Below are 17,904 nucleotides of genomic sequence, written 5' to 3' on the forward strand. Positions count from 1 at the left end.
GTTCAATATGTGGAATATTAGCTCTAGTTGGTCTGATGGTAAGATGACAAGGAGGTCATTTACGGATTTCTTAACCCGTAACTGGTAAGGTATGGGTACCAGACCCAAGCGCATTTATTTGTCTCTATAGCTGAAATCTTTTTTGATCGATGGCGCTATCTGTCCCTGTACCTTTCAGTCAATGTGTCTTGTGCAATATAGTGTTACATATCTGCCCATATTTTTAGTTAGCACGATTCAATTGACAGTGTTTTTAGGCTTGGGGTATGTGAGACCCCACCTTACCAATAGTGTAATTGTTTGTGCTAGAAGTTGTCTGATTTTGGAAGTTGCAATGGCGAGCTCATCACGAAAACGAAGAAAACAGGTGATCCACAGTTTGAAGAATGGGCAATGAAAAATTTGGATGCCCTGGAAAGTGATTTCCGTCGATGTTTTTACTGTCGAGAAAGCGAAGTGTACATACTTCGTTGTTCGGATTTACCAACAGAATGACATTAGCATCGTATGTCCCCAAAGTTGGAAAAGCCAATGTGAATAAGGAAAGAAGCCAAAAATTAGTGAATTTTTCGACAACACAAATGGCGGAATTATTGCGTTGGATAAAAAATGTACTGTCTACGAGTGCAACAGGCGTTCCAGACGATGGCCACTGATGGTATTCTATGATATTCTGGATAATTCCTCAGTGAATGCTTCCATAATTTTCTCTTCTCTTCTAAATAATCCGCAAGTTTCGAGATATAAATACATTAAATCTCTGAATAGGCAACTTGTTCTTCCCCACATGGAAAGAATAATAGAAAATAAGCGCCTTCCTAGAAGTCTAAAACAGAACATTCTTTCTATTCCGGAAGCTGAAGAAAAATATGTCATCAATAAGAAAAGAGGTGTGCCAAGTGTCCATGCAAGCAAGACAAAAAACAAAGGTATCATGTGGTGTTTGGCATCTTACAGTATGAGGCACCTGTGCGCGAACCGTCTGCGAAGATTGGTTAGAAGAACGCTTATAGTTTTCTAGTACATATCACAGAAATGTCACTCCATTTGGCTTTTTAGTAATATTGGAGAGTATATTAATTTTATGTTGAGAATTTTGTGGAAATCATATCATTAGGATTTTCCTTAGTTATATGCATTTTAAAATTTTCTCTTTTTACGTTCTTTTATTAGCAATATTTATGGTTTTTGAATTAAATTATTAATTATATGAGAAGGTTTTCTATTTATTTCACACTATCGGTTCAATTATGATTCAGACTTGATTAAAAACCTTTTAAGAACGCAACAAGTTAATGTGGACACATATATTTTAAGGAATTATGGTTGGGGTCTGGCTGACCCCATCTTACCAAAGACGTTCCAGAAACTGTACCATACCAGTTACGGGTTAATAACAGGAATTGTAACATCAGGGAGGTTCAACAATACTTTGTCTAATAGGTCATCGACCACCATCTGCGCTAAAATTGGTGGAATATCTGCACCCATAGGTGTGCCTTTTATTCGTTTATAAAATTCATCTTGGAATCGACAATATGAAGTGTCAAAAATAATCTTAATGCAATCTATGAACACTCTTTGTGAAAAAGGGCAATTAGTTTCTATTAGTCTCCATCTGTTTTTCATAGATTGAACAACCATATCGAACGTTACATTTGTAAACAATGATACTATGTCGAAACTAACCATGATACAATCATCTGGGACAACATCATTCTTTATGAAACTGGCGAACCCAAACGAATCTTTTACATAGTCAATAAGGGTTGTCTCTATTATATGATTGATTCAAGATGTCTTTAATAAACCTTGAGAGCCTTGAATTTGGTGAATCTATGCAGGAAATTATAGCTCTGACAGACAGTGTGGGCTCATGTATCTTAGGTAGTGCATAAAACCGTGGAGATAAAGAATTAAAAGTAATCATAGTTCTTGCAGTTCGTTCATTCATTAATGAACGAATGGTATTGGTTGATTTTAACTTTGAAATGAACCTATTTAGTCTTCACTGATATAGATTCGTAGGGTCAGCGGATACCTTCAAGTAATACTCCTCGTCATTTAGTAGTTTTAAGGACTTCTCTGTGTAGTCTTCAGTGTACATCATCACGCTTACATTAGCTTTATCAGATCCAGTGACTATTATATTTGGATTGGATTTCAAAAACTGTTTCGTCTGTTTAATATCAGCAAGTAAGCAACTGTTCGAGGGAATGTGTTTAACATGTATGTAGTTGGTAATGGTATCATGGTTAGTTTCGACATAGTATCATTGCTTGCAAATGTAACGTTCGATATGGTTAATCAATCTATAAAAAAAAGATGGAGACTAATAAAAACTAATTGCCCTTTGTCACAAATAGTGTTCATAGATTGTATAACGATGATTTTTGACACTACATATTGTCGATTCCAAAGTGAATTTTATGAACAAATAAAAGGCACACCTATGTGTGCAGATAATCCACCAATTTAAGCGCAGATGGTAGTCGATGACCTATCAGACAAAGTATTGTTGAACCTCCCTGATGTTACAATTCCTGTTATTAAGAAATTCGAAGATGACCTCTTTGTCATCTTACCATCAGACAAACTAGAACTAATATTCCACACATTGAACGCAATGAACGAAAATATAAGATTCACATATGAGATTAACAGAATTCTAAACTTCCCTATTTGGACTTATTGCTGATAAGACAGGACTGTGATATTGTGGTTGACTGGTATAGAAAGAATATATTATCTGGTCGATACTTGAATTTGTAACGTTTCAATTGCCCATGAGACTCTAAAGACTAATTTCTAGGGGAGGTTTGCTTATTTGACAACAAAACTCCTACCCAGGTTTTTACAAATTCAATGAAATTAAAATATACAAAGATCGATCCTTTTCACTCTAAACAAATAATGAAATACAAACTCAACTGAAATCGGTTTCGATTGATTTACTCTGCAATTAGGATGGAAACCTTTTCTGTAAATTATTTGCAGCCTTCTGAACACCAGATCTTATCAGGAAGCTATAGTACTCCAATCCCCATTCAACGAAGTGGATGTGATAATGCCAGGTATTACGCAGGTATTCTCTCAGATTCAGGAACCAAAGTGGTCCAACACACGAACTATTCCTAATTCTGTATATCAAGGAAGTACTTCTTGATATTTTTCAATCCCAAGAAAGGTTTCTGTTGTTCCAATTCCACGGGAGGTTTTCCTTGTTCCAATCCCACGGGAGGTGCGAGAATCCCGACACAACTCTCGCCGATAAATCAAATTCAAATTTCAAATTGAACTAATAATAGTAATAATGACTGAAATCTAAAACATAGGTATGTATCCTTCCTGAAGTCTCGATAATTATTGAAAATCTTTCAGAAAATTCTCCCTAGATCCGCGCATCCGCGTTCCGACCGTTGGTATACGATATGATACGAATAATTGACAAATTAGCGCATCTCCGAAAATTCCAGTAGCGTAACATGGAATGAAGCAAGCAAAATCGTCGCATACACCTCTCACCAGGAAAAAGAAAAGAAAAAGATTTTTTTTTTCTTTATGTATGAATAACTCGAAAACAAAAAAAAAACTCGATGGCATCAGATCAAGCACAGCACGTCAAAAGAATACATACTCCGACTTGTCAATTGGAGCAAATGATAATAGTAATAATTAGTGTGGTTTATTACAAGGGAAAATTCCGCAAACGTACCATGTTTCACCAAAAACCTATCGAATGCAACTAATTTGAAATATGAAATGCCAAATATCATGATCAATTGCTGAAGGCAAGTAAAAAAAATATATAGAACAAATAGTCAAACAAATTTAGAAACGATCTGAGCACTAAGGAAAATGGAAATGAGGGAAAAAGTGAAACAGACTTCAGTTGCTTAAGGCTTCTCTCTAAAAATAAAAGAGGGATGATTGCAAAGGAGCTTGATGAGAACCTCTTTACACCCTGAATATTTAAACTATTCCGAGTTGAGTGAAAAAGTGAGACAGACGTCAGTTGCTGAAGGCTTCTCTCTAAAAAACGAAAGAGGGATGAGGATACTTCACTCTGATGTGAATTACCATCATCCTACCGGTTCTAGAATGTCATGCCTAAACGACTCATCGTCAAAAATTCGTAATATGAATTTCAGCCACTGCTACTAAAAAGTCAACAGTGCTGCGGTTATATAAATGAAAACTAAAAAACCGTCTCAACTGAATAAAAGTGAATGAATTTAATGTGTGTCGTCGCACTTAAACAAGAAAAATCTTCCTGCCTCCCGAGACGAAGGTGGACCAGGAAGGGGGGACATGGAAGATTTTTAGTTTGAGTCCAAAATTTTCGAACAAAGACTCCATCATTCTGTGTTTCTTGCACAGAACGATGTCAAATCCGATAATGAAATATAATTAAGGTCAATCCAAAATTAGCAAATACAACGTCAAGTCCGGTAATGAAAAGGTAAGGTTTAATCGATATTTATCGACCACGAAAAAATGCGATAACATGCGACAAAGTAGGTAAAAGATAATTAACGCCATCTGTGAAAAATCAGCCATAAGTGGCTCAAAATAGTCAAATAATTTGTACAAAGATGTTCTGTACTGACGTGTATATGAATCAACTGAGCTCAAGGATACACTTCCCTACCTCCCTCTCCATTGAAGTGATATAACTGAAAGTTTACAGCAACGTTATGTTGGGCGCCAGCAAGTATAAAACCTGCAACGATAACGATAAGATAAATGAAAATTGAAGGAAAAATAAGGAAACGGGATATTGCAACAGTACACTGAAAATAAGAAAAAACTGAATCTTCACAGACCCAAAATAATAAAAATCTCCAAAATATACTCTCAATTACGCCAAAATTAATTTGCTCTGCATATCTGAAAAACCCTTCAGTCAGATTAACAACAACTTCAAAGGTAAATATATGTAGTATCCACAGTACAACGATAAGATAAATAGTAGCCACCACTAATTAATACTAGTGCTACAAAGATAAGCGATAATAATTGTCAAAAAATAAATGAAATAAATAAATAATAAATATAAAAAGAAAAACATATAATCTGTGCATCTGGAGCAAATTCAGGAAGTAAAGGTTAGAGGCAAAAGAGACTCATTCATCATTGTCATTAGTTTTGTTTAAGTCGGTAGAAACATAACCACGGCTCAGATCTAGTTTTATGTATTTGACATGGAAATTGCCAAGGTCAGTCCCGTTCAAGAAATCTGGATTATTCATTTTATCAGACAAAATAAACAATAAAAACAATTATACATAAATATATAGCTACGAAAAAATTTATCACGACACATGTATTCAATCTGATACCAACGAAAAATATCAAAGACGAGACAAAAGAAAGAGAAAAAGTTAAACAAAGATAAATTATTACTTTAGAACTGAAAAAGTCGAAATGAGAGGAGCAATCGCCAAAATTTTCGGGCCTCACGTTGTTGCGCTAAAATGTGTAACGTTACAATTGCCCATGAGACTCTAAAGACTAATTTCTAGGGGTGGTTTGCTTATTTGGCAACAAAACTCCTACCCAGGTTTTTACTAATTTAATAGAATTAAAATATACAAAGATCGATCATTTTCACTCTAAACAAATAATGAAATGAAAACTTAACTCAAATCGGTTTTAAATGAATTACTCTGCTATTAGGATGGAACCTCTTCTGTAAATTATTTTCAGCCTTCTGAACACCAGATCTTATAAGGAAGCTATAGTACTCCAATCCCCATTCAACGAAGTTGATGTGATAATGCCAGGTATTACGCAGGTATTCTCTCAGATTCAGGAACCAAAGCGGTGCAACACACGTACTATTCCTAATTCTGTATATCAAGGAAGTACTTCTTGATATTTTTCAATCCCAAGAAAGGTTTCTGTTGTTCCAATTCCACGGGAGGTTTTCCTTGTTCCAATCCCACGGGAGGTGCGAGAATCCCGACACAACTCTCGTCGATAAATCAAATTCAAATCTCAAATTAAACTAATAATAGTAATAATGACTGAAATCTAAAAATTGAGTACGTATCCTTCCTGAAGTCTCGACAATTATTGAAAATCTTTCAGAAAATTCTCCCTAGATCCGCGCATCCGCGTTCCGATCGTAGTGGTATACGAATAATTGACAAATTACCGCGTCTTTGAAAATTCCAGTAGCGTAACATGGAATGAAGCGTGCAAAATCGTTGCAAATTACATGTCATCACATGAAATGAAACATAAAATAAACTTAGTATTGGGACTTAAGAACCGAATAGAAGGATTGGTCAGCCCTCATTTGAATCTGGATTTGTTGAAGAACTTGCTGATTTCTATTTCGTACCCGAGGAGACTATTCAATAGGCTTCTTTATAGTACACCCCACTTGGATGAATCCATGGTTAGGACAGCCACTGATCATGGAGGAAACGACCTCAATCGATTCAAATGTAATGTATTGCTCTCTACCAGTATACAGCAATCTGACTCGGAGTCTTTGTAATCTGTTTGGGAGACACCATGGTGATTTTGAATTGAGAATAGCCAAGAGGACTCCGTTCACTGTTGGTAACACAGTGTTTACGAGGACGAAGGACAGAGTGGAGAATAGAAAAAATACTAATACAGTTTACAAAATTAGATGTAATGACTGTGATAGTTTCTATGTTGGCCAGACAGGCAGAAGTTTAGAAACACGCATTGGAGAACACCAGAAGGACTGTAGGCAGGGAGAACAGACTTGTGGTTTGTCTAAACATGTACACGACACACTACATGTAATGAATTTTGAAGAACCTATTATAGCCCAAAAAGAAAAAAAGAGGTGTAAACGTTCCTTTCCTGAGACAGTTGAATAGTCGATATAAATAAGTTGTTCTATTGTCGATCAAATAATTTGAAAATAAATGTAAATAAATATTTCCACATACCTTTCTTCCTAGAACGCTTTCTGTTACGGTTGAGGTGATTATGGGTGGTGAAAAAATTCCATCTTCTACTTGTCGCAGCAACCTTGGCATTATATATGATTGTCAGCTAAGATTTAGGGAACATGTCTTATTGCTGTTGAAAAAATCCTTTCTTGCACTGCGTCATTTGCATTGGCAAAGACATTTTTTGGAAAGTATCTCTGCGAGTCACTAGTGTTGTTTAAATTTAACTACGGATTGACCCACCAAATCCTATCTCCTATCACCTTATAATGTAAAAAATTCATTCGACCCCAAAAGAAAACTAGAAGATATCCATCTCTCGGAAAGTTACATTTTAGTGTCATTGGATGAAGTTTCACTGTTCACCTATATATCCAAAGAACTTGTGATTAAAGTGATCAGAATAAAATGGAACTATATAAAAAACTTCACAAACCTAAGTAAAGAGTGTTTCTTAAGGTTGGTGGATGTGTGTTTTGAGTGCAGTTATTTCGTTTTCGATGGAACTACAGACAAATTCTAGGCTCTGCTATGGGATCTCCCTCCAGCCGCTCATGCGCTAATTTGGTGATGGATGACTTGTTTAATTGGGTCTTATCACTGATAGATTTTTTTATCACGATCGTTAATTTATATATGGATGATACCTTTCTCATTATACCCAACAACAAAAAACAACAAATTCTGGATCTATTTAATTATTATGATGACAAACTTCACTATGGACGTGGAGGTAGTGTTTAATTCATATTAAACATATTGGAATATTTGGTAGAAATCAACGAGGCCAATGTACGACCGGATGTCCTCGCGCCATTCTGGAACAATCGATTTGCCAAATTCGCAGATTTCAGTAACCTCTAGGTGATCAGCCCCGGATGTTAGTATATCAAAAAGTATATGAACTGTACTGATTTCCACATTGCAATTCATTCAAATCATAATCCCTGTGTTGTACACAATAAAATGTATTCAAACACTTCGTTTGACTTCGATTGTAGTGGATTTACGACCGTCTACAATCCAGTATTTTCCTGAATTCAGAAGCTTTACAAACTACTGAATTCTCCACTGCTACTTCTAGTAGCTACAAGATATAGGTCGCTAACTCAATTTCATTCACAGATATACTGATCAAGAAAGCAAATAATACCCTCAAGATATGTTGGTACTTCAAGCCAAACAACTTCAACAGGCTTATAAATTTTTCAGCAATCATAGCAACACAAAAACGACAAACGTGATTAACAATTTGATTGATAGAGCGGTGAAATTGAGTGATGGACCAATTTGAAGAGTATAAAGAATATTCTTACACAATATAACTAACATAATAACCTGACATCCTGTATTTACAACTCACTAGATAAGAAAAAACAATCCTTATGTATATTTATCGATCTCTCTAAAGCCTTTGATACAGTCTCCCATGAAAAACTACTCAATAAATTGGAAAAATACGGTTTCAGAGGTAAAATTTACAACATGATGAGAAGTTATTTGATGGATCGGGAACAAAAAGTAAGTGTAAATGGAGAGTTAAGTGAAGCAATGTATGTAAATTACGGGGTGCCTCAGGGCACGGTTCTTGGACCCCTTTTATTCACACTGTATATAAACAGTTTGTTGAGTGTCAGAGTAAGAGGCAGAGTTCTCTGTTTTGCAGACGACGTGGCGTTGTTTTGTGAGTCAGATTCTTGGAACACCCTGAGAGCTGAGGCCGAGAAGGACTTCAGTAATCTGGATATGTGGTTCAGGTACAATAAATTGACGATAAATTTGGAGAAAACGAGATATTTACCATTCGCATCGTACTCGAGTGGATTACCACATATTGGACCCCTGATGGTCACACCGAACTTACATATCCCGGAAGCGGACTCCATCAAATATTTGGGTATAACGATCGATAGACACCTTAAATGGGACATGCATATCAAAAGTATCGTCAACAAGCTAAGAGGCATTTTATATAAAATTAAATATTTAAAAGACTACCTCGACTTGAAACACCTGAAATTGCTGTACTTTGCATTAGTGCAGCCACAATTGTCGTATGGAATTATTGGTTGGGGCGGCGTGAATGATAATCATTTGGAGAACTTAAATGTAATGCAAAGATGGATACTTAGAATTATTTACGGTAAACCACTCATGTTCTCCAACGATAGTTTGTACAGGGAGTCCGGGATGCTTGATATAAGACAACTCTTCTGTCTCAGTATGCTAATAAATATGAAAAAGTCGAAAATTACTTCCGATCCAGTTGACCACTGTTATAACACCAGGAATAGATCAAGCTCCTTAAACATACCCCGTTGTGAAAAGAATATAGGACAGCGCTGCTGTAACTACCTTGCTCCGAAAGTTTTCAATCAGCTACCCTCGTACATAAAGAAACTCAACAGTTTAAGTTTGTTCAGAAAGATGTCAAGGAAGTGGATAGTATCTATCGGAAGATCAGGATTGATTGCTCTGATCAGCCAAAGGCTGTTCTAGGTGGAACTACAGGAAGCAGAAATATTTCTCGTTTTGTTGTGTATTTTGAGTTTGTTCGTTCACTTGTCAATGAAGGATAGTTAAATCTAGGTTGATTATATCACGTACAAGCAATAGCTTTCGTAGCTAAAGCTTCTGTGATTAACACTTTATTCACTCCTTTATTTGTTATAATACATGATTTTATTATTGTGTGAGCATTTATGTTCTCCACTCATGTTTTGTATTTTCTTACTGTGTATATATGTTGTAATGTAGTCAGTGAATAAATTATTATTATTATTATTATATTATTATATTATTATCCCATGTACCTTAATCTGTCCTAAACATTAAAAATAAGGAAAAAGACAATACATCAGGTTCCATCTCAGAGGATAGCACAAAATCTTTTCCCAGGTTCCCCTTCATCGAGGGCCTGTCTTACAGAATTCAGTATTGCATTACTTGACGTTTAAAGTTTCATGTTTATCAATATTTTTGTATTTAACATTGTTGTTTTGATTCTGGTGACGTTATATCTATATGTGATTCAATCCTACACATCTTTGCTGTTTTCTCGAAAACTCGATTTTCTTGAGGTTGGTTTCATTTGCCGTTCTTGTTTGTTAAATGTCCTTTGTTTTTCAGCCCTGAAGAAAGAGGAAATCGCCTCCGAAACGTTGGCAGAAGTAAACTTGTAAGAAAAATTGAAGCATTGTCCATATTCCTGACAAGTTTTTCATTATATTGTTATCATGGACGAAAACCAAACTGGTATTATTTATATCCTTAAATTTGCAAAGAAGAAATTTTAATTGGCTCAGGGTTACCTCCTACTATAAAACTCGTCATTTGGATATTGAAATATCCGACTCTTTCGTTTCATTTTTTTTTCTCTTTGCAGGAATCATAAAATTAAGAGAGCTCATCCGAGCAACAAACTCTGATCTAGAAGTCCATCTACGACAAACAGACCTCGACTCTTATAGAGCTGTTCTAAAGGAGATAAAAACCAAAGAAATACACAACGTTGTTATAGATACAAATCCTGAAAATATGCCACATTTTCTGAAAGGGGTGAGTTATAACATGTTCTAGACATAATTTGAATGCTTTTCTGAGTTCGAAGTTCTTGAAGATATAATTATTTTCAAATCATATGAGTTGAAATCAAAATGCTATTGAGATAATTTGGGATCAGTTTCGAGAAAACTTGCTGTAAAAATAATATTTTGAAGATCTGTCTGTAGATCTGATCTAATAAAAGCTTTATATAGATAGAAAGTCACGAGCGGAGCTTCGGGTGATGGTGGGACTGCTGACGGGGCACTGTCGGTACAAACATCATTTGTACCGTATGGGTAAGTCAGCAGACGAGATTTGCAGGCTCTGTGGATCGGAAGTAGAAACTTCTGAACACTTGATATGCAAGTGTCCAGAGCTGGCTGGCCTAAGAACCATTCACATGGGCAAGCCGGTCCTGGATACCAGAGAGGTAATGGCCAAGGCCCCTAGGGAGGTTGTCAATTTTATTAACGTCGTTGACGACCTCCCTGGGTTTCTATGAATGAGTAGGGTAGTGAACAAAAGATCTGCATGGTCGCAGTTCCCGGAAGGCTCACCGAAGCAAAACGACTCCAGTTAAAATAATAATAATAATAATAATAGATAGAAAGAGTCGTATTGATCTAGGCTTATTTCAATTCCTACTCGCTCTGCTCGCCGACGGTATGATCGCTATGACGGTAGATCCTTCACTGGGTATCCGTCTAGAAAATAAAAGATTTTTTTCGGAAACCTTATATCGTTAGCTGATTTTAGACGATTTACTCGGTATACTATGCTGATTCTATATGATTTTTTTTCTAGAACATACCGTTTCGCCCTAGCTCACATGAAAATATTTGATGCAAATAACTTTCCATGACGACAAATCAAGCGCGGTCTTAGCCTTAAATTTTGAGGGGGTTCGCTGTAATGGGCTTCGAGTTTTTCTATGGGACCATATCCCAGATTACACCGATATCAAGGCTAACCTCTCAAAAATATTTATATTCAGATATTTATATAAGGCGTACAACTTTGCTTTCGCCGTTTTGCAATAGATGGCTGTAACGGTAAGTGATAGTCGACATAAATATATCGTAGATGTCATACAATAACATAACATAACATACTTTATTGATCCTGTAAGACACTACAAAAGTATAGGATAGGTCAAAGAAGAGAAAAATTTTAATTACAATTGCAGTTAATGCTAAGTATCAAATGCTAAGGAATCTGAAAAATACTCTCCCACCGAATCAAAACCTTTCAATGCCAGCATACTTTCGATTACTTATTTGAATTGATTTATATACAGAAATTTCACAGAGGATGGTGAATGATTATATAATTTGATACTCTGATATAATGGAGAACATTCAAATTTATGTGTTCTATGTTTTGGTACAAGGAGAATATGAGAATTTCTGGTTTCATATTCATGATAATTTGAAACAGTTTCCCACTTTGATACATTCTCTTTAGCATTAACAAGACATTTCAAAATGTAAATATATCGCAATTAATATGATTCAATACAAATATAGGCTTGCACGATGAACCTGGTGTTAATTTGAAAATTAAACGTATAATTATTTTGTGCAATAAACACTCTTGAAACAGTAGTGCTTTTGCCCCAGAACAATAACTTATATATAAGGTGGCTGTAAACAAGACTATAATAAATATCAAGAAGAGAACTACGAGGCAGTGTTTTTAAGCCTACTAATTGCAAAGAATGAACTGTTTACTTTTTTGCATACAATGTCAATATGGGTTCAACAACTGAGATTCCTGTCAATATGGATTCCAAGAAATTTTGTACAATCAGCTGAAGTTATAACATTATTTAAAAAATTCAATCCAAGAGGATCAGACGCAAGGCTGTTCAGGCCGAAATGCAGACAAACGGTCTTTCCGATATTCACCATCAAGTTGTTAACATGACACCACCTGAAAAACTCTGCCATCAAGCTTTCACAAGACTGTTGTAGCTCCTCACGATTCTGCGCCGAAACAACCACTGATGTGTCGTCGGCAAAAAGTATCAACAAAAGACAAGCCAGATGATAGGGCAAATCATTTATGAACAACAAAAAGAGCAAGGGTCCCAACACGGAACCCTGAGGAACACCCAGCTCGAAGGCACCAGAGAGGTCAAAAAAAAATCCCTGCCACTTGCACTCCCCCATCCAACCATTGATAAATGGATTACACGAAGCTAAGTGCAGCCGATTGAGTAGAGCGATCGTTTCTGAAGCCATGCTGAGCTGAGTTCAATATTTTGAACTTGTTAAGATAATCCAACATTCTCGCAAAAACTATTTTTTCGAAAACAAAAATGATATTGTACGGTAGTTAGTTATATCATGTAGATTTCCGCTCTTGAACACCGGTAGAACAATAGATTTTTTGAGAATCTTCGGAAACTTACCCGATGTGACGGATAAGTTGATTAAATTTGCAAAGTGACTGCTGATTGCTGGGGCAATCTCCTCGAGAATTCTAACTGAATTGCGATCAGATCCTACACTCTTTTTATTTTTCAAATTTTTTACGGTTTCTTCAATCTCATAATGAGAAACGGGATAAAAAAAGAAATTACTTACTATGGATGGTATGACAGTACGAGCAAGTGATGAATCGTTACCGTAGCAAGTATGCAGTCTATTTTTTACTGTAGTGAAAAAATAATTCGCAAACAAGTCAGAAACTTCTTTAGGGTAATTGAACGTTGAACCATCCACTTCAATGGAAATGGGATCATGACATCTTACAGATTTTCCAATGGTATTGTTAACAATATTCCAGACCGCCTTACTTTTATTTTCGGAATTGGATGTAGTCGAACAGTGAGCATTGTATTTGGTGAATTTTATTAGTAAGTTGTGCTGGTATTTATGTTTTTTATAGTTTTCGTAGGTGTTCTTGGAACCAACATTAACGTGAAGCCAGTAAAAATCATTTAGTCTTTTTTTACTCTGTAATATTTCTGGTGTTACCCATTTTTTCTTCTCAACTACAGAATTGACCCTTTTCAAAGGCAACATAAATCTAAATAGTATTGTATGATATTATTGAATATTTCGAAACATTGATCAACATCCTATACCTATAGTTGTTGCTGTTGTATATATAATTGATATTGTGTATATGATGTAATAATGGTCTAAAGGATAAATATATATTATTATTATTATTATTATTATTATTATTATCAGTCACCCAATAAATCTCTATAAAATTGCTATCAGATAAACGAGTTACTAAATTATTTAGACAGTCCTGACTTAAATCTCGGACTGTTCGCTTCTCGATTTATGCCTATAAACTGGATCAAAGTTTTGTTTGAGGAGCATTGCTCGATGATCGCTCAAATGCGGCTCAAAAACAAAAGACTTATACTTCTCTAAATGGGCATTTGTAATAATATAGTCAAGTTTGGAAACAGAAACTTTACCATTGATATAGGTAAAAACTCTAGTCGCTTCATTTGATGTTACCTTCAAATTGAAACAATCCAACAATTCGTTGAGTAATTTTAAGCCGTAAGAATCAGAGTTAAGGTAATCTATATTTAAGTCTCTACACAGAAAGACGTAATCTACTTGATCAAAACACTCGGAAGGGCACAAAACAGTTTTTCGAAAAAAAATCCAAGATTCCCAGTACAAGGCCTGTAAATACTAATAATTCCCAGACAAGCATTATCAACGGAGGCTACAATATCACACATCTCCATATGTATTTCAATGGAAAAATCCGAGACAAAAAGTTTTTTCACCTGTAAACCTGCCTTGGTGAATATCATTGAGCCACCATGTTGCCTCTGAACACGACAAAAATAGTCTGCTTGAACAAAGCCCGAGATTGACTCAACACTGACACTATCCATATCGCACCAGTGTTCCAACAAACTCAGCACATCAGAGTCGATTTCTTCCACCAGCACCCCCAAGCCATCCAACTTACTCGAAATGGACTGTATGTTCGGACTAGTTTAGTGATGTTGATAATACTATATTTGAAACGATAGAATTAAAATATAGAGCAAAACTGATGAATCAGTGAAAAAATTTTGAAAATCCATCAATAAATGACTGAGAAATAGATTATTTGAATTTACGTATTTTAGCGCGGAACGTCTTTGGTCTGTGACGTCACAGCTCTTGCCTGTGATTGTTACAGCATAAATTACGTTTAAATACTTAGCCGCGCCAAGACTCTCGCGCCGTTTGTAGTTGTACAGTGTAGTTTTAACACGAGTTTTGTTTTAATGTCGCCATAATGGAAGAAGGCTTCGTGAAAGGACAAAGTGACAATTTGCCTAAAATAGATATATTCTCAGTGATGGAGTTTTTTTCTTCAAATCCATCTTATCTCAGTGCAGAAATAAAAGGAGTTAAACTTTTCAAGTAAGTATCTACTTTTGAGTTTGCTTCATCATGGTTCAACTTATAAGATGATTTATTTAAAAAATGTTTCATAAACAGTTTGTAGTTGAGTACTGGTTGTTGAAGTCTATCAATGGCAAAAAATATTTATGTGAGGAGTAAAAAGTAAAAAGGGAAAAAAGTAATTTATATGTATGTATAAAGTAAGTTATTTCAGTCATCGTATAACGAACAAAACACGACATGAACGGCACAAGTGATTGTACACCAATGAATTCGTAAGCACTCTGCGAAGACCAGTCGTCTAGTGTGTGAGGTCACGACACTTACACGTACTATGAAATTATTCTTCCAAGCGCAACTTCAAAGTCCCATAACTTTTTCATTTCTAGAGATATTTCAATGATTCTTCCACATTTTTGGTTCATTTTACTTAAATTTTTAGAATTAATCCTTAACAAAAAAATGAAAACTAGTCCATTGGACAATCTTGAATTCTCCAACATTCAGGTTACTTGAAAGGAAACTCAATCCTGTCGATCTTTCAATTTCCTTCGCCGAAAAAAACGGTTTACATTTGCTTTGTTAGGCCACTTGGAGCTACCCAGAGCTTTTTCATTGTCCGAGGCTGGAATAAGAACCTTGAAAGAGGAGTTATTACTCCTCTTGTACTCCGGAGTATTCTCCGGGTATCTTGAATCCAATTTTTCAAAAGTGAAATTCGAAAAATTCCGTTGAAGGAAATTGCGTAAATTTTCTATTGTGGTGACAGGTTTAAGATTTGACACATGAAAAGCCCTGAACCGATCCAATCCTTCTACTTCAGAACTCTCAGAGTAAGTTCCAGTGATCAGCGTTTTTCGGGTCCGAAGATAGGATCTTTTGTAGTTAACCACTTTCCATCTAGATTCACCATCCTTATCACAGGATAATTTGAAGGCCCCCAGACCACCCTGGTCAGCATCACGAATCAACTGCTTTGTTCTCAGATTCTTAGGATTGGCAGTTGAAGTTTTCGCAACCACCGCCATCTCTGCAACCCTCAAACATCGGGGAGCATTAGTTGCAGCACACTCCGAACTTTAAAAATCGGTTGTAACTTGGTTCCCACCCACGCAGCTGATTTGAAGTCGCTTATCTTGCATATAATATTAGGGAGTAAGGGGTGAACGGAATAACAACTTTACCGACCCAATTGTCAACCGCACCTGCACGCGTCGTACGACGGTGGTAACCAGCTGGTTACCGTGGTGCTCCCTGCTAGACAACTGACGGGGCTCTGGCGATCGAGCAATGGAGGTATAACCATACACACCTGGCGGGGCAACCTGTACGGAAGAGGCGTCAGAAACCTTGGGACCCAAAGATCCTCTAAAAGTGCTGGTGCAGAAGGCAACGGGAAACCACTGCACTAATTTCCCACGAGATTCATGAGAAGGTCACATAGGAAGAAACGTATGCTGAGCAACCCGATTAGCGACCGGCGCTCTGAGGTGTCCGGGAGCCGGAGTGTGAAATTGGTTACCGGCCATGAGGTAGTGGGCGACCAGACTCCCCATGGAAACGATGCTACTAGAAGAACTAAAATCCAACTACGTCAGAATATTCGTGTCGGAACATGGAATGTAAGAGGCCTCAATGATGAAGGAAAGCTCCATGTTTTAGATCGCGAACTCGAACGATGCAATTCTTTCATCACAGGAATTAGTGAGACGCACTGGAAAGAGAGTGACCACAAAAAGCTAGAGAAACACACTATATTTTTCTCAGGAAACGAATCATCAAGTTTCTCTGGTGTGGCTATTGCAGTACATGCGTCCTTGGTGGGGTCTGTCCTGGGGTACAACCCCGTAGCGAGAGAATAATTTCCGTGAAACTCAATGCTTCACCATGTTCGCTAAATGTCATTCAGATATACGCCCCCACAAGCGCCGCTCCAGAAGAAGAAATCGAGGATTTTTACAATACTCTAGAGGGATGTATTAATAGCATTCCAAAAGAAGAAATCCTGATAATTATCGGTTACTTTAATCCTAAGGTAGGAGCCACTGCTAATGATGTGGGGTTGAGAAACATTGTAGGTCACTATGGTCTTGGCAGCAGGAACAATAGAGGAGAACGCCTTATCGAATTTGCAGCGGACAATAATTTTACTATAATGAATACAATCTTCAAATACCACCCAAGAAGATTGTACACCTGGACATCCCCTAATGGAGAATACCGTAACCAGATTGATTACATTTTGATCAAATCAAGATGGAGAAGCTCAATAACCAACGCGCATACATTGCCAGGAGCCGACGTCATGTCAGACCACCAACTTCTTGTGTGTTACATCAAAATCAGGATGCGTAATTCCATAGTCACAAAAAAAAGCCAAACGCATAGAAGTGACTGATGAAGACTTATTTGTTCAATCGCTACAAGAACAACGCTGGCACGAACAACATAACGAAGAAGGGAACGTTGACGATCTCTGGAGGTCAGCCGTACAGCTTATCAAAAACGCTGTAAATGTATCACAACCCAACACTAGACCTAAAAAGAGGCAGCATTGGATGTCGGCTGATACCTGGAACTTAGTCGAGAAACGTAGAAACCTGAAAGCTAATGATGCCACAACACAAGAACTTAATGAGTTCCAACATACAAGCCGCTTGTCGTCGAGACCGTAATACAGCGCTACAATGTATATGCATAGAGCTTGAACGACATTCTCAAAAGTTTGAAACCAAGGACTTACCCATGAAAATCAGACTTATAACCCGTCAATTCAAACCAAAGACTTGGGCCATTGAAAATGTATCAGGAAAAACTATCACAGAGATAAAGGAGATTGTTGGCGTCTGTAAAGATTATTGTGAGTCTCTTTTCGAAGACAAGGCAGCAGACATTGCGGCGATCCAAGTTGGAGTGTATGAACAAGAGCCAATGCCACTGAAAGATGAAGTGCGCGCAGCCATAAACAAGCGAAATAAGGCTGTGGGTTTTGATGAGATCCCGATCAAAACGATACAGGCTATGGGAGAGATCGGAGTAGACAT

The 17,904-nt window shown here is 36.7% G+C and overlaps 1 protein-coding gene across 11 annotated transcripts in view; it reads left to right on the forward strand.

Moving 5' to 3' along the window:
- The window catches only part of LOC123672359 (glutamate receptor ionotropic, kainate 2-like), a 528,220-nt gene that overhangs the window by 131,310 nt on the left and 379,006 nt on the right, over nucleotides 1–17,904 (forward strand). For all 11 annotated transcript variants that reach the window (XM_045606439.1, XM_045606445.1, XM_045606449.1 and 8 more), the window contains one exon: nucleotides 10,324–10,496. In XM_045606439.1, coding sequence (XP_045462395.1) covers nucleotides 10,324–10,496 — 173 coding nt within the window. The remainder of the gene's footprint in view (nucleotides 1–10,323; nucleotides 10,497–17,904) is intronic.

The sequence above is a fragment of the Harmonia axyridis genome, chromosome 2 (assembly GCF_914767665.1).
Source record: "Harmonia axyridis chromosome 2, icHarAxyr1.1, whole genome shotgun sequence".
NCBI classification, from domain to species: domain Eukaryota; kingdom Metazoa; phylum Arthropoda; class Insecta; order Coleoptera; family Coccinellidae; genus Harmonia; species Harmonia axyridis.